General features: G+C 38.0%; 2 protein-coding genes across 3 annotated transcripts in view; one reads left to right on the forward strand and one right to left on the reverse strand.

Moving 5' to 3' along the window:
* Positions 1,733–3,176, reverse strand: LOC109831026. The gene is made up of 4 exons (XM_020398370.1): positions 2,971–3,176; positions 2,715–2,889; positions 2,298–2,397; positions 1,733–2,184 (listed from the first exon to the last, which is right to left on the reverse strand). The coding sequence occupies exons 1-4, from the start codon at positions 3,174–3,176 to the stop codon at positions 1,733–1,735; spliced, it is 933 nt and encodes a 310-aa protein (XP_020253959.1).
* Positions 8,445–16,857, forward strand: part of LOC109830631 (RNA pseudouridine synthase 7) — a 37,959-nt gene continuing 29,546 nt past the window's right edge. Inside the window, exons 1-5 of one of the 2 annotated variants that reach the window (XM_020397948.1) lie at positions 8,445–8,551; positions 8,591–8,634; positions 8,727–8,804; positions 10,875–10,975; positions 12,200–12,287. In XM_020397948.1, coding sequence (XP_020253537.1) covers positions 8,488–8,551; positions 8,591–8,634; positions 8,727–8,804; positions 10,875–10,975; positions 12,200–12,287 — 375 coding nt within the window. In that variant the 5' untranslated portion in view covers positions 8,445–8,487. The remainder of the gene's footprint in view (positions 8,552–8,590; positions 8,635–8,726; positions 8,805–10,874; positions 10,976–12,199; positions 12,288–16,857) is intronic. The other variant, XM_020397947.1, reaches the window with a different exon arrangement.

The following is a 16,857-nucleotide window of genomic DNA, read 5'->3' on the forward strand; positions in this document are numbered from 1 at the left end:
CAATATCTCCTCTCGAATATCTCCTCCTGGTACACAGATACGACTCCCAAATTGTAAGGAACCGTCCTCATGAACAACAAATTCCGGTCGAAGACCAGCCACTGCTAACTCTCTGCACTTCCGAAGAAATGGGTCACCTGCTTGAGCTGCCTTGATTCGCTCGACCAGTGTCGATTGAATTTGAAGATTCATCAAAGAAGCGGTGACTCATGGAAGAAGAACTTCTATACTCATATCGAAGTCTCCACTGAGCCGTAAGGGTCATGATTGCCGGCAAATGACTCAAAGCATCTGGTACCACATTGACCTTGCCAGGGTGATACTGAAGATCAATGTCGTAATTCACCATCAGCTCTAACCATTAGCGTTGCCTCATGTTGAGCACATTCTGAGTAAATATGTACTTCAAGCTCTTGTGATCAGTGAACACCTTCACTTGCTCTCCTAACAGATAATGTACTTCAAGCTCTTGTGATCAGTGAACACCTTCACTTGCTCTCCTAACAGATAATGCCTCCAAAGCTTAAGGGCAAAAATCACAGCTGCCAACTCCAGTGAACACCTTCACTTGCTCTCCTAACAGATAATGCCTCCAAAGCTTAAGGGCAAAAATCACAGCTGTCAACTTCAAGTCGTGGGTAGGATAATTCTTCTCATGCTTCTTCAACTGACGAGAAACATATGCTACCACATGACCATCCTCCTGAAGAACGCATCCTAATCCTCTACCAGATGTGTCACAGAACACCTCAAAGTTCCCGCTCTTATCTGGTATTGTTAAGACCGGGGCCGAAATCAGTTGAGACTTTAACTCCTCAAACGCCTGCTCACAAGCGTCAGACCAGAAAAACTTAATATCCTTCCTCATAAGTCGTGTCATCGGCCCTGTAATCTTTGAAAAATCTCTGATGAAGCGACGGTAGTAACCAGCTAATCCTAGGAAACTCTTAATATCAGACACCGACTTAGGGGTAGGCCAATCCTTCACTGCAGATACCTTCTTCGGATCCACTGATATGTCGTCTCCTGACACCACGTGTCCAAGAAATGCAATACGATCCAGCCAGAACTAACACTTACTATACTTGGCAAATAGTCGATGCTCTCTCAAGGTCTTCAACACGTACCGCAAATGCTCTGCATGCTCCGCCTCACTCTTAGAGTATACCAAGATATCATCAATAAAGACCTCCACAAACTTGTCCAATACATCATAGAATACCAGATTCATCAGGTTCATAAATGTCGCCGGTGCATTAGTCACACCAAACGACATCACTAAGAATTCATAATGTCCATATCTCGTCCAGAATGCAGTCTTGGGGACATTAGAATCCTTAACCTTCACCTGGTGATACCCACTTCGTAAATCCAGCTTAGAAAATACTCTCGATCCACCCAATTGATCAAAGATATCATCAATACGAGGAAGTGAATACTTATTCTTCATTGTCACCGCATTCAACTCCCGGTAGTTGATACACATCCGCTTGGATCCATCCTTCTTCCCCACAAGCAACATAGGAGCTCCCCAGGCCGATACACTAGGTCGAATCAACCCTCTCTGCAAAAGATCATCCAACTGGGTCCGAAGCTCGGCCAACTCTGCCGGAGGCATGCGATAAGGGGTCTTAGAGATCGGCCTAACTCCAGGCTTCAAATCTATGGAAAACTCAATCGCTCGATCCGGTGACAATCCGTAAATATCGTCGGGAAACACATCTTTAAATTCTCAAACTACATCTGGCTTCTCAGATTCCACTTGCATTGCAGCTAACGTCGCCTTCTTCGGTCTAGCTCTATACTCCATAGGTCCGGCTGATGTACTACCACTAGTGAACTCAAATCTCGGGTGATCCGGTATCTCGAATACTACGATCCGACGGCGACAATCAATGGTGGCAAAGAACGACCCCAACCAATCCATCCCAAATACTGCATCAAAACTCGGCAAATCGATCACCAGAAAGTCTGCAAAGAGTTCCCTCCTGTAGATAACCACAGGGCATGCTTCATAACCACTAGATGCTACTAAGACACCACTGCCAGTGTTGATATTCCAGCCCGTAGTCAAAGGAGATATAGGAAGAGAGTGGGCACTCGCAAATCGACGAGACAAGAAACAATGGGAGGCTCCAGAATCAAAGAGCGATAAAGCAAGAACAGAAGAAACAAGAACCTTACCTATTTAGGAGGATATAACACAACTAACTTAGTATTCATAAACAATCCTACCATGATATTATCGAGTAATGCTAATTAAAGAAGTTCATATGCAAATAAAACTTAGAATAAACCATTCTTACTAGTGATAACTTGATCGTTCGCCTCAGCTTCTACAGCTGACATCATGAACATCTGTTGTTGAGATTGCTTCCTGTGTGCCTCCTGATATACCTGTTGTTGTGGGGGAAGTGGCCCTGCTCAAGGATAAGATCTATGCTGAGGCGGTGCTGCCGGAGCTGGTCGAGGTGGTGCTGGGAGAGCTGCCCTAACTGGAGGTAGTGGTAAACTGGCCTGTTGCCGCTAAGACGCCTGCGACACTCCTGCTGGGTATGCCCAATGTAGCCATAATGGGTACACTTCACCAATGGCTGGCCGCGAGTCTGCACTCCAGGGCGCTGATAAGGGTGAGCCTGATGAGATGGCTGACGCTAGAAATGTTGCTGCCTCTGCGGAGCCTGCTGCTGCTGTCTCGGAGGGGGACGATTGACATTCCGGGCCGGAGCTGCTGGTGTCCTGCTCTGAATCACGTGAGAGTCTTCAGGTTCCTTATGCACGCTCTCAATCTCGCGTGCTGCATCCAGTACCGCATCATGGGTCGCCAAAGCTCTACCTGCCAGAGCCATCCTAATATACTTGTCCAGACCCTTCTGGAACTGATGCCTCCTAATCGTAGGGTCTGTAACCAAATGGGGAGCATATCGGCTCAAAGAAGAAAACTCGGCCTCGTACTCATCAACTATTCACCCTCCTTGCTTGAGCTCAACAAATCTTCGTAAGAGTTCATCCCGAGCTGACTGAGGAAAGTATTTCTTATTGAAGTGCTCGATGAACGTCTCCCACAGGATGGGCCTCTCCAGATGAGTCTTCTTAGCTGCCCACCATATCTGAGCGGTGTCGGTGAGCTGAATATCCATGAGGTCCACCCATTCAGCATGGGGGATGCGGGTCATCATGAGAATAGTCTCAGTAACCTTAAGAAACTCCTATGCTGCTAAAGGTCCCTCAGCACCAGAAAAGGAAGGAGGCCGCATATATCGAAACTCTCTAACTCCAGACTCTGCGCGAGGGGGAGGCTGGTGCTGAGGCTCCCTGTGTAGCTGTCCAGCCAGGTGCTACTGATTGGTGACTAATCCCTGAATCATCACCAGAAGTTGGTTTGGATCCACTTCGGGCTGTGGGGTACTGCTACTAGACGGGTTACTAAAACCGCGAGTACCCACCATGGTTCTGAAGGAAAACGAGGATCAAAGAATTAGGGTTAAAATCAAAACAATATATTAGAAAATAGGAGTTAAAACATAGTTATTAAGATAATAGTATAAGAACTTAATCATAGTCTTACGGATGAAATATGATATGTATCTAAATTGTCTACTATATTCTTACTAGTGAGGACTCGGGACCGAGACCTGCATGGGCCACCACTAAAACCTGTCACACCCTGTTTCCTAAAATACCGGGGAATCGTAACGTGAACAAGTCCGTGACATATTAGATTGAGAAGAAATATTATCATCATATTTTTATTTCTTCTCAATCAAATACGCTAAGCGTCAAATACATAAATCTCAATCACAGGTCCCCGATCATAATAGCAAGAATAGAAAGACAATCCAGAATAAGAAATAACATATCATCCATGATAAATCATCCCAGACATAAAATATGGGTCAAACATACCCTTATTACAAAACAGGTCCAGATAGAAATAAAAATACATAATCCATAATAAAAGAAAGTATTGTCAAAAATATGAAAATCTGACATTAACTAAAGAATAAAAAGATAATGAGTTCTAATGTTCATCAGCTACTACAGAAAAGAAAACACGTCTAGGCTTCGGTTTGTTCTTCCACTCCATCGGAAGGATACTCCGGCTCGGCATACACTGGCTCTGCTTCCACGTTAAGCTGGACCTGTCCGTCTCCTAAGTCTGACGCACACCAGAGAAAACAAGTGTACGTCAGCGTGTATGGTACACGGTAAGATCTGACATGTACAGATAAACGATCTAACGACACATGCTATGACAATAATAATGATGGAACATGATTCTATAATTCTAGCAATTTATGTGAATATTTGCTACTATCAGAATGAACAGAAGTACTCAAGCCAACTGGTAATCTAATTCCTAAGACTAATCCATCCTATAATAAGTCACTGGTCAATTCTCACACAAAGTCATCACTCATATCACCGGATATCTGACTGTTCACAAATCCCCTACGTGTACCCAATACGCCGCTACACTGGATCGGTCAGAGGGCTACACGTAATCCGATTTCAACCTGGTTCGAACTCAAGTTAAACCCGGGTGAATATCCAATTCATGGACCAAAGTGACTACACTGGCTTTACTTTGACCCAACAAACTAACCCCAAGCTACACTGGATCATGGGGCGAGTCTGGAAGATACATCAACAGCTATATCCGATCACATGAACAAGGACCTCCCCATCCCAACTCTCTGGTATTCTCTAATTCTACAATCATGATCCTTATTAAACTCGGGTTCACCACCTAAACTCAGTCAACACTCACACGTGTTACTAGGTCTGTTCATGATGCACAAGGTCACTAAGTCATGAACTACTAAGGTTCTTAACACATCAACAGATCATGAGTATAGAATAGTATATTAAACATGATTAAATAGGTTTATGAAGTAGAAATGAGAACTATAATGAACATGAAATGTATAAACAAATACTATAGCATGAATACATACATAAGGGACTTCATCACTACTAGAATATCCAAACTTCTCATACTAGTTATCTGTACTTAAGTATTCTCTAATCTAATAATACCGTAAAAAGAAAACTAGAAACCGATGTCGTTTTGCACATGAAATGTCACGCTCTACGACGATCAGTCATACTATCCTAAATAATAATATTCTTTTTCCAAAAATTATTCTTTAAACTATTTCTCATTGTAACTAATTTAAAATGAAAAAAGATTTATATAATATAACATAAAAATTCCTTTCTGCATGAAAAGTAATATTTTCTATTTTATAAATTTTCCTTAATTAATTTCTTTCCGATAAAATTCTATAAATTCTAATTTAGCACATAACTTGTTATTTCATGTCCGAAATTCTTAAAATACAATTAACAACATTATTAATCTAATTTTCACTGTGCGCTCGTAATCATCATTCCACGCATATATTCAAAAATATGTATTAACCACAATAATAATTTAAACATATTAAATCATCATACTAACAACAATATTACCACAAAATAATTTATGTATATCTAATCATCATAATAACATGATATTAACCATTAATTAAAAGCAAGATGAATGCGAGATCTTGCCTCGGTGTATTCGTCGAACGTGTCGACGTCGACGTGCGAGATCAGATCCGACGTAGGAGCACGATGTCAGGAAGAGCTCCGGCAAGGGCTGCGGCGATGGGGCAGCGACGACGTGGAACGACCGCGGCGGGAGCTGGGATTCGGAGTTCGGGTGCGCGTGCAGCGGTGTCGGCAGGCTGCAGGCGTCGGGCTGGTCCGAGTTCGATGCGAGGCGGACTGGAGCGCCGACGGCGAGCGGATTGAGATTGCTGGCGGACGAGGCAGCGGCCTGTCGGGTTTCGCGGCCGCTACCAAGACGGCGACTGGACGTGGACTGCGGCTGCGCGCTGGAGCTGGGGTTCGTGGGGGTGAAGTGACAGCGGGGCGAAGCGGATCTGGGTTGGAGGGGAACGAAACAGCGGCTCGGGGTCAGCATCTGAGATGCGTGAGGTCAGAGTTGGGAACGCCGACAGAGGGGTGTGCAGCCGTCGAGGAGCGGAGGTTAGGGCGGTGTAGGCCGATTGTCGCTTTGGCGCGGCATGCTAAGGCTGCTGCGGCGAGGCGGCGGTCTCGAGGCAGGAACGCTCTACGACGGGTGCGTTGACGGGCGCTGCGAAGTTTGTGGCCGCGCCGGGTGAAGTGTAGGACGAGTCTCGGCGGTGTCTTGGAGGTTGCGTGCATTGGTCGACGCGGTGCCTTGAGGAAGAAGAAGAAGAAGAGGGTGGATTTCTTGGAGGCTGGTTAACACGAAAAAAGAGAGGAGGGGATGATGTTAGGTTGTAGGTTAAATATTATAGGTATATTTTTGATAGAGGAGTACGGGTATGATAAGATTTGTTGTGATTGAGAGAGAGAAAAGATTTGATTATGGGGAAAATTTTGAGATTTGAGAGATAGCAAGGATTTTGTGCATAAAAGTGATAGGATTTAGATACAGGGAAGGTTGACAAAATATATGGAGAGAGAAAATGTGGAAATATGTTATTTTATACTAAATAAGAAATATTATATTAATAATAATAATCAATTGAATAATAAGTTAACAACCAAATATTCATATATTTATATGCTAATGTTCTATGCTCAGAATCACATTAATAATAACAAGACAGATAATATCAGTGACCAAATAATAGTTTTAAAAGTTTATTCACCGTAACTATTATTTAATATTTAGCAAACACAGGACTATATACATATTTTTTTTTTTCGTAGAGAATTTTGGAAATTAGGACTCACAAATCATATATTTTTACAGTGCCCCTTTGCTAGAAAAATATGGGAGAAAGTTGATATGTCCATAGATATTTTTTGACTGGCTTGCTTTAATATGGTGGCTTGGTTGTCAATGTTTCCTCTTGCTAAATGAAGGTGCAATAGAGATTATGATTAGATTAATATGGGGAATTTGGAGTAATCATAATCGCTATAGAGTTGGTTGATAGTGGGTTGGCTGAAGAAGCTATTATCTTTTAGCACTCAAAATTTGCTGAGAGAGTACTTGTTGGCAAATAAAACTAATGTTATGTTTACAAATGATTCAAGACAATTGGAGAGCCCCCTCCTATGGATGTATTAAAGATAAACAGTGATGGAGCATTTGATAAACAATGATGGAGCATTAAGCAAGTACAAGTTGTTTATGTAGGGAGGGCATACAATAATGCTTCTATTCAATGGGTGGAAGCAATGGCGATGTTAAAGAGAATGGACGTAGTTGAAGAGATTGGCTTTGAGAACATCATGGCAGAGATTGATGCTTTAGCGATTATTCAAGAGCTTAATAGTCATACACCATGTCTGACACTATATGGTGCCAAAATTAATGAGATTAAAGAGCGGAGTACTCAATTTTGTAGCTGCATTTTTAAGCATATTAGGAGGCAAGGAAATTTTGTAGCACATTGTCTAGCACAAAAGAGTTTATCTCTTGTCGAGCTTATTACTTGGAGAGATACATCTCCCTTTTTTATAAGTCATTATGGTCTGCAAGATTTTTCCTTTATTTAATGAAAGTTCTATTATTCATGAAAAAAGGGATGTATAGGCAAATCTAAAGACTATCAAATTTTAACATTAATTAAGGTATAAAGTTAAGTAAAGAAAGTAATTTGAGGGGTGAGTTTAGAATTATAAAGATTCAAGGGGCAAAATATCTATAATTTGGGGGTATATAGTAAAGAAACTCTATGATTAAAATGAATAAGATCTAGAATATTAGTCCATGTGGAATTCACCATCTATCTGCAAAATAAAAGTATGTTGTCATCTATCAAATCAAATTGCGGGCAATAAACATGTCGCTTTTCCTTGACATTCCTCACATATCCCCTCTCTGCAACTAAACCCCTAACCTCATTAATGTCTAAAATGTGAGGGCGTTATTGAGATTTTAGGGGGAAATTAAGGGGAATGTGGGGTCAGGTGGTTGATTGGAACGAAAATTAAGTTTGTAGCGATTTATATATAAATTATAAATATAAGGTGACTTGTGTAAAATAACCTTAAATGTAAGATGATCTTAAATGTAAGGTGTATTGTAAGGGGGGCTCTATAAATTAACGCGTAGCATACCTGATTTCTTCTTTCGAAATAAAAATAGATTTCTTGACAAGACAACATTATTCTACTATTTGTTTTCTTTTTCCAAAGGCATTTTAGCTCTCACCGAATAACATTCGTTTACAAATTGCAAATTTGCTCATCTTTCCTAATTAAAATGTCGCAAATTAAACAATTCCTATATGAATCCGCTTGGAGCATCTAAACATGCAAGAGCCCGCAAGAAATCTCTACTAATAAAAGAGCGCAAAGCAGCCCATAACGACCCACACTTCCCTGGGCCGGTTTTCGTCGGATGTCAATTGGGCTGCGTAAATAAAATAATTGGACCCGTTTGCTTCCATCTCGTATCTCGAGAGAGTCTGAGAGAGAGTCAGAGAGACGAAAATGGAGATCGTGTGGGAGTCCCCTGCAAACCCTCCTCAGGCTCAAGACTACATTTATCGCAAAGGCATTCAACCAAAACCCTAAATAAAACATTTCTCTGCAGGGAGGCGATACGTTCGACCCTACTACTTTGAGTTCATCTCGCATGTGAGATTCCTTCCCTAGTCTTATAATTTTGGAGGATTTTTTCCAACCAATTTAAAAGTAATTGTTTATTTGTTTATCTGTATTTGGCACAGGCTAAGAATAGATGGGCAGGGAAAACCATCGTCGATCTCTTTGCTGAAGAATTTAAGGGCCGCCCTTATGATTACTATGTACGTCTTTCTCGATTTTTTTTTTACTTAATAAAAAAAAGATATTTGGATTGAAGTCGGAGTGAATCTTAAATTTATATAACTTGAGACGGTGGTTTACAGTTGATTCGAAGTTTTAATTTTTATTTTTTTTGGTGAATCGTGAACATCAGCATGCACCCTTTTAGGAGAATGATAGAAGCCATTTGGGTTGACTAATTAAGTTTTTCGTAATTAATATGTAAGCCGAAGAAGTTTGAAGTTGCATTGAGCATTTAAAATAGAAAATTTTATAGTGGAGTCATACTGATTGCAGTTGGAATGCGTAGAACTTTCTTTTTCCAATTATATCATCTCTCCTTAATCCTTAATATTAGTGTGGGTTAGTCTACGAGGACTGGAGAATCCTCCACGGAAATGGAGAATTTGTCCTTTCTTGAGTGAATTCTGGCTAAGTCTTGGTCTTGAAAAACTAAGGACAAGTAGATAAATATGTCAGTTTGTAGGGTATTGCGATGGCTTTTACGCTTGGTTTTTAATTAGTTTTTACCAACTTATTTCTTAATATTGTTATTAATACTTTATAGTAAAATTAACAGCAAATAATGATTAAATAGAATAATTTCTAAAGCAATAACATTTTTATGCTATATTTTTTAATTATTTAATGAATATTTAGAGTTGTTAATATGTAGAAGTAATTATTATGTGTAATAGTATATTTCAAATGCAAGCAAGCAAGTCAAGCAATAAGAAAATTAGTGTGAATATGAGCATGATATGGATGCAGATAAATGAACTAGAGTCCAATAATGGTACTTGTAACATTATTCCACATAGTCTGCCGCAGAGCCCCTCCAAGCATTTGTCACAACCTTCTTCTGTATTTGGTTTATAGATCATTTTCCTCATTATTGTTGGGCATATACAAGGTCAGAAGTGAGAAGCGTGCGGTGAAGGGAGTTGAATCAAACTTGTTTAAAAAATGAAGGGGCCAAGATTGGAGGTAAGAAATCTGGTCATTGCGAGATAAATTATGCTAAGATCCAAAGCCGAAAAGCTTAGCAAGGCTAAGAAAACCATCTACGTTGAAGAGTTGTGACCAGATCCCAACTACCAACAGAGATCGGTAGAGTGAGGGCCGAGGCAAAGCCCTCAACACCAATGGTAGCTACGAAAACCGTAAGACAAAGAAATTGCAAAGGTAGGCAAGGAGGAATGGGACCGAGCGCGAGACGAAAAGAGAAGTGGCTCAAACATGTGGAGCATATGATACCCATGTTATACATATATCTATTTCATGAATTAGCTTTAAAACTATATATGTTAGAAAACTTAGTTGCATTCATATTAGAGTGAGTTGTAATCACTTGTGTTATATTTGCTGCTTCTACTTCATCCTTCATTTTTAGGGCATTGTTCGAATATGAACATCTTAACCGGAGTCAGGAGTGGAGCTTGTTATGGGTATTTCTCTCTTGGAAACAGTATGATTTTCCAATAAACCGATTCAATACTATTCAAAATATTTGTCTTTGGACCCTAGTGTTATTTCCAAGATATGAATCCACCAATCATCTTATCTTTGTACTGTAAGTTATTGAACTTAGGTCTCTGGTGACTTCTAGTTATGTTGGTGTGTTTGTTCTCCAAGTCAATCCAATGAATTTATAACAGATCTGCAAGTAGATCTTCTAGGGACCTCTGTAACCTGAACATTGGCCTATGCTAATTTTTCTTGCTATTTTAAGTTTCAATGGTTTTTGAGGTCTCTGATTAGATTAGTTTCAGTAAGTACAATATTTTTTGGTTGGGGTTTTCCTTACCATTTTATAAAATATGTCCCTTGTCTCACATTAAGTTTAAACTTAATAAATTACTATGAAGTATCTTGATTTCTCTAGTGAAATCTAATAATTTCTTTCTGGGTCGAATTTAGATCTTTAAATATTTGATTGGTTAATGATGGGGTTAAGCTTTCAGTTTGTCATTTGTTGCATTATGCTGGAAGGCTGAACCTGTTAACCTCTACTGCCAATTTGATTAAGTTTCCACTTTATATAATCTGAACATATCATGCTTAATTTTCAGGTTGATGCGGTCAAATCAGGGAGGATCCAAGTGGATGGACAAACTGTCCATCCGTCATATGTTGTTCAATCATCACAAAAGATAAGCCACTTTCTGCACAGGTTCTTTTACATCCTGTTGTCCCTTGGCTTGGGATAGACCTTAAATTTTACTTCTGTGTAAAGTTGTAAACAGTTGTAAATAGTCCTATAGTTAAACATGCTCACCTGTATGCTACAACTTGTGCAGAATTGACCTAGACGGTAGTATTTTCATTTTATGTATTATATTATCATTCTTATAGGCATTACATAATCACACACATACATGGATACACATCCAAACATATAGCATTTACAAGTAAGCAATCCCAACTCAATGGTGTCAATTTTTGAGGTGTCAAACCCAGATCACTTGGAACTCAACCTAGGACACTGTATGGAAGTCTAAGGGCATCCCGATTACAAATAAAGTCTTCAAATCAAGATGATGATGTCATTTCAATCACATAAACAATTTATATGAAATATATCATGTCCAAGGAATGTCATTAAAAGATCTGAATCAGTTTTGTCAAACAATGGGCCCATTGACTGAGTTTTTTTTTTTACTTTCTACTATTGTACATTTTCAATTTTACTTTATAGATTTCTATAGTACATAGATCTCCCCATGTAAAAATTTTGGAATGTCCCTTGTCAGATTCGTTGTGCACCATGACACTCTTTGTCGCCTGATTGTGCCACGTTGCGTTTAAATGTGGGTCTGCCCTCTTTTTGGATTTCTTGCTGTTTGTTTGAACTAGAAAAGTTACTATACTTTGATATATGATATATAATCCTCTAAAATATCCTTTTTTAACCCTATTCTGTTGGCCTGTGTACTTTGGAAATATTTATTTCTCAAGTAACTGACACCAATTTATGCCAAGGAGCTGTTTCTGCAAGTCACATGAGAAGATGCAGTATGGATAATAAATCCATTTCTATGTTTTAATTTTTTATTAGGCAACAGAAGTTTTTGTTTTTCCCTTCATCCCTTCTGGCGTATAATTTTTCAACTGGATATCATTGTCTAAGAACTTTGTAATGTTTCTAGTCAGGGTGCTAGTTTTTGTGGAACATAGCATTCTTAGTCCTCTACATTGGTAAGAACTTTGTCATGTAAACTTGTTTGCCTAAGGTACACTGACTATGGCATCATGGAGTCTTACACAGCACACTTATTAGCCTAATAGGAAAATGGAGGAAATAGTCCTTTAAGTTGGCATATTGTGTTCTATAAAGTTTTGCTTATTTTGGACTCCAAGGTAACAATCAAAATGCTAAACTACATTACCTGTCCAGGCATGAACCACCTGTTTTGGCTGAAAAGATTACAGTCCTAGAGAGTGAAGCTGATGTTATTACAGTATGCAAGCCAGCTTCTATTCCAGTAAGTAATCGACCAAAATTTTCCCTCAATATCTTCCTGCGTTTGACGTTTAGTGAGATTGTATGCAAAGCATGGGATCAATTTAATTTTAGTATATGGACATTTAGCTGCCATTGATTCCTGAATTGTTCATCCTATCTATCAATCCTGTAAGTTCAGTGTTTAGTAGACGAGGCAATGTAACTGAAGATGAATGCAGAGGTCATGCATGTTGAAGATCTCTTTACTCACTCGGGATATCTGAGTCACCTTTTTCCGTGGCTATGCCATCTTGTATATGAATGGCGGTGTTGGAAAGCTTTCTCTCCCTAAGTGATGTATCAGCCTGCACTTCTACCAGCCGTATTTCCTCTACAAGAGTGATACAAACAACTCTATCCTTGTATTGCATGTTTGACAGTATCAAACTGTCACACGTCGAAACTGTAGCAAAAATTTATAAATACGGATTACACGACAGCAACGACTCATACATAAGACAAGTCTCATGCACGAGTCAAGCCTGACATTTCATATCACATAGCTTTCAAATAAAGTGATATTCATATTTATTTGAGATCACGTGAGAATCAAAATCATTTATCTCATTTTATATGAAATCAATTTTACTTTCAATATCTCATAAGAAATCAAAATCATATTATGAGTTAGGCCGCGACGGAATCGATCAAATCACATATCATTTTCTATACATGAAAAATAATAGAATAATTATTTTTCAAGAGATCAATCAATTATAATACTCATGGAATTTAATATTATAAAAAAATACTAGTGAGAATTGAACTCACCTCTAGTGGATATCACTTCCTCAAAATATGACCCTTGGATATCAACCAGATCTTGTAAGATAAAGATATAGGACTAATATCAATTCAGGACAAACATATACTATAGGTTAATCACTTCAAAATATAGAGCCAATCAAATTCAAATATAATCAAATAATAATTAAAATCTATAAATAGGGTACCCATAGGCTTTTTGCTAATTTTAGCAATTTATCATAATTTCTATAACATGTTCTTATAGTTTTGGACCTATTAACAATTTCAGACAGTTTTAAGGGTTTTCAAATAATTATCTAAGCTTAATTTCTTAACTGGATTTGACTATTCTGGGCCTGTGGGTAATTAACAGATCAACAAAGGTCTAAACAAAAATTTTTAATTTTTTTATTTTCTGGACGTATATATAAACTCGTAAACTTTTAGGGGTCCCAAAGAAATTTTATTATTTTAACTTAGTTTTCTCTTTCTTTCTCCTCTATTTCTTCTTCATCCCCAAATCCCTTTTTCTTCCTCCTTCGCGTGTTTTTTTCTTCTCCAGGCACAGGTCAGCCCCTTGCTCCACCATCAGGGGTGACATCTCGACGGTGAGGGCTCACTGGCGACATAGACAGTCGACAACGAGAGTCTTGCGAGAGCTAGGGTATGTATTTTATTTTATTTTTTGTATTCTCTAATTCTCAATTATGCTAACTGCTTTTCAGTTCATTTTTTATTGCCCCATCAATTCATTAAAAAATCACAAAAACTAAAGAGAAGAAGGGCTTATACCTTTGGTTAGATTAGGTTTAGGGTGAATTCTTGCTTCCTCTCTTTCCCTTCCACTATCTTTCAGTTCTCCAATAGGTTTGATTTAGGATGATGAATTTTCTTAATTTTTCTTTGATTTTTATTTTTTTCTTAGATTTTTATCTGAATTTCTCCTTAATATTTTCTTTTTATGAGGCGGTGCTTCCTGTCTTCTAATGACTGAGAGTTACTAAATCGGTGAGACGGTGATGAGTAGGAAAAGGACTGGTGGTATTTTTCATAGAACCTCTTTGTTAATATTATCATTTGCATGAACTTCTTAAGATAAAAAATATGTTAATTAAATTTGTATTGGGTCACTACATCCAATCCTAATATGACATCAAAGTCATGCTTCTATTTCGTGTTGAGAAAAGAAAAGTATTTAAATTTCCGAGCCAACCATAATTTTGTTTTGAGGGTTGTAAATCTCGAGAACCTTTGAAGATCATCTCAGCCCTTAAAGCATATCGGGCACTGAGAAGTGGATGTATGAGTTATTTGGCTTCAGTTGAAATTATTGATGAAGGAAAACAAAGCTTAGAGGAGATACCAGTTGTTCGTGAATTTTGAGATGTATTTCCAGAAGAACTTTCAGGAACGCCTCCAGATAGGGAAATTGAATTTTTAATTGACTTGGTACTTGGTACGAGTCCAATTTTTAAGGCTACCTATCGCATGGCACCAGCTGAATTAAGAGAGCTCAATGTGCAATTGCAAGAACTTTTACATAAAGACTTCATTCGGCCTAGTGTGTCATCATGGTGTGCACCTGTATTATTTGTATTATTTGTAAAGAAGAAAGATGGTAGTATGAGAATATGTATAGATTTTCGTAAATTAAATGAAGTAACCATTCAGAATAAGTATCCATTATAAAAAATCAACGATCTATTTGATCAACTGCAAGGAGCTTAAGTATTTTTCAAGATTGATCTCCGTTCTGATTACTATCAGTTAAAGATCAAGTTAGAGGATGTGCCAAAAACTACATTTTGAATCCGCTATGGTCATTTTGAATTTCTAGTATTACCATACGGGCTGACAAATGCACCTGCAGCATTTATGAATCTTATGAATAGGGTGTTTAAACCCTTCTTGGATCGATTTGTTATGGTGCTTATTGATGATATCTTGATGTACACAAAGAGCAAAGAAGAGCATGAAGAACACCTGAGATATGTGCTGCAAACATTAAAGAGAGAAAAATTATATGCGAAACTTAAAAAATGTGAGTTTTGGCTGGGGAAAGTAACATTCCTTGGACATATAATTTCTAAGGTATTTTTGTGGATCCTGAAAGGATAAAATATATAGTTAATTAGGACAAACCAACTAGTGTGACGGAGATTCGTAGTTTCCTTGATATGGTTGACTACTATAGAAAATTTATGGAAGGATTCTCCTGTTTGCCTCACCTCAGTCTCGTCTTACTCAAAAGTTAACTTCATCTGGTCAGATGAATGTGAGAAATAGCTTTCAAGAGCTAAAAAATCAATTAATGTGTGCTCCAATACTTGCATTACCCTTTGGAGATATATGCTTTGCTATTTATAGTAACGCCTCTAGAAGAGGACTGTGATGTATTTTTTATTCAAAATGGGAAAGTCAAAGCATATGCTTCAAGGCAGTTAAAGCTTTATGAACAGAACTATCCTACTCATGACTTAGAATTAGCGACAATAGTGTTTGCTCTCAAGATTTGGAAACATTATTTATATGGAGTACATTGTGAAATATACACTGATCACAAGAGTTTGAAATATATATTCACTCAGAAGGAGTTGAATTTGCGACAAAGAAGATGGTTGGAGTTTCTAAAAAATTATGACATAACCATCTATTATCATCCCGACAAGGCGAATGTTGTTGCTGATGCTTTGAACTGCAAGAATTCATGCAATTTAGCATATTTAATTACTTCTCAAAGAAAAATATTGGTGGACTTGGATCGTACTATAATTGAAATTTGAGTCCACCAAATTAGAGTTAAATTAGCAAATATGGTGATACAACCTTCTTTGACAAATAAAGTTAAAGCAAACCAACATAAGGATCCTCAACTGGTGAAGATAAAGAAAGATGTGAAAGAAGGCACTTGAAGAGAATTTAAGCTATATGAAGATGAGGTCCTTGAGGTTTGAAAGTAGAGTTTGTGTGCCTAATATACCAGATATAAAGAAGAAGATTCTAAAAGAGAGACACCCACTCTCAGTATACTATGCATCTTGGATCAACAAAAATGTATAAAGACTTAAAAAAAATTTATTGATGGAATAATATGAAGAAGAAAATTGCCACCTATGTTGCAGAATGTTTTACTTGCCAACAAGGCTGAACATCAAAGACTTGTTGGATTAGTCTAAAACTTGGATATACCAATGTAAAAATGGGAAAAGATCATCATGGATTTCATCACCGACCTTCCAAAATCTTTGAAAAAAATGATGTGATATGGATGATTATTGATTGATTGATCAAGTCAGCGTACTTTTTGCTTATCAATATGAAATTTTTATTAGAAAAACTATCTAAAATATACATCAATGAGATAGTAAGATTGCATGGCGTACCAATATCAGTAGTCTCTGATAGACATCCTAGATTCATATCAGAATATTGAAAAAGTGTATATAGGGCTCTGCAGACTAAACTAAATTTTAGCTCAGCTTACCATCCACAAACGGATGATCAATAGAAAGTACAATTCAAACACTAGAAGTTATGCTGAGATGTGTACTAGAAATGAAAGGATCATGAGAAGATTATCTGCCTTTGGCCGAGTTTGCATATAATAACAGCTATCAAACTAGTATTTAGGTTGGTGATCATGTTTTCTTGAAAGTTTCACCTACCCGTAGAGTGAAAAGATTTGAAATCTAAGGAAAGTTAAGCCCGAGATTTATCGGTCCTTTTGAGATTTTGGAGTAAGTTGGTCTAGTGGCGTATAAATTAGCATTGCCGCTATCTCTATTCGGAATACATGTCGTATT

This window comes from Asparagus officinalis, chromosome 2 (genome assembly GCF_001876935.1).
Source record: "Asparagus officinalis chromosome 2, Aspof.V1, whole genome shotgun sequence".
In the NCBI taxonomy this organism is placed as follows: Eukaryota; Viridiplantae; Streptophyta; class Magnoliopsida; order Asparagales; family Asparagaceae; genus Asparagus; species Asparagus officinalis.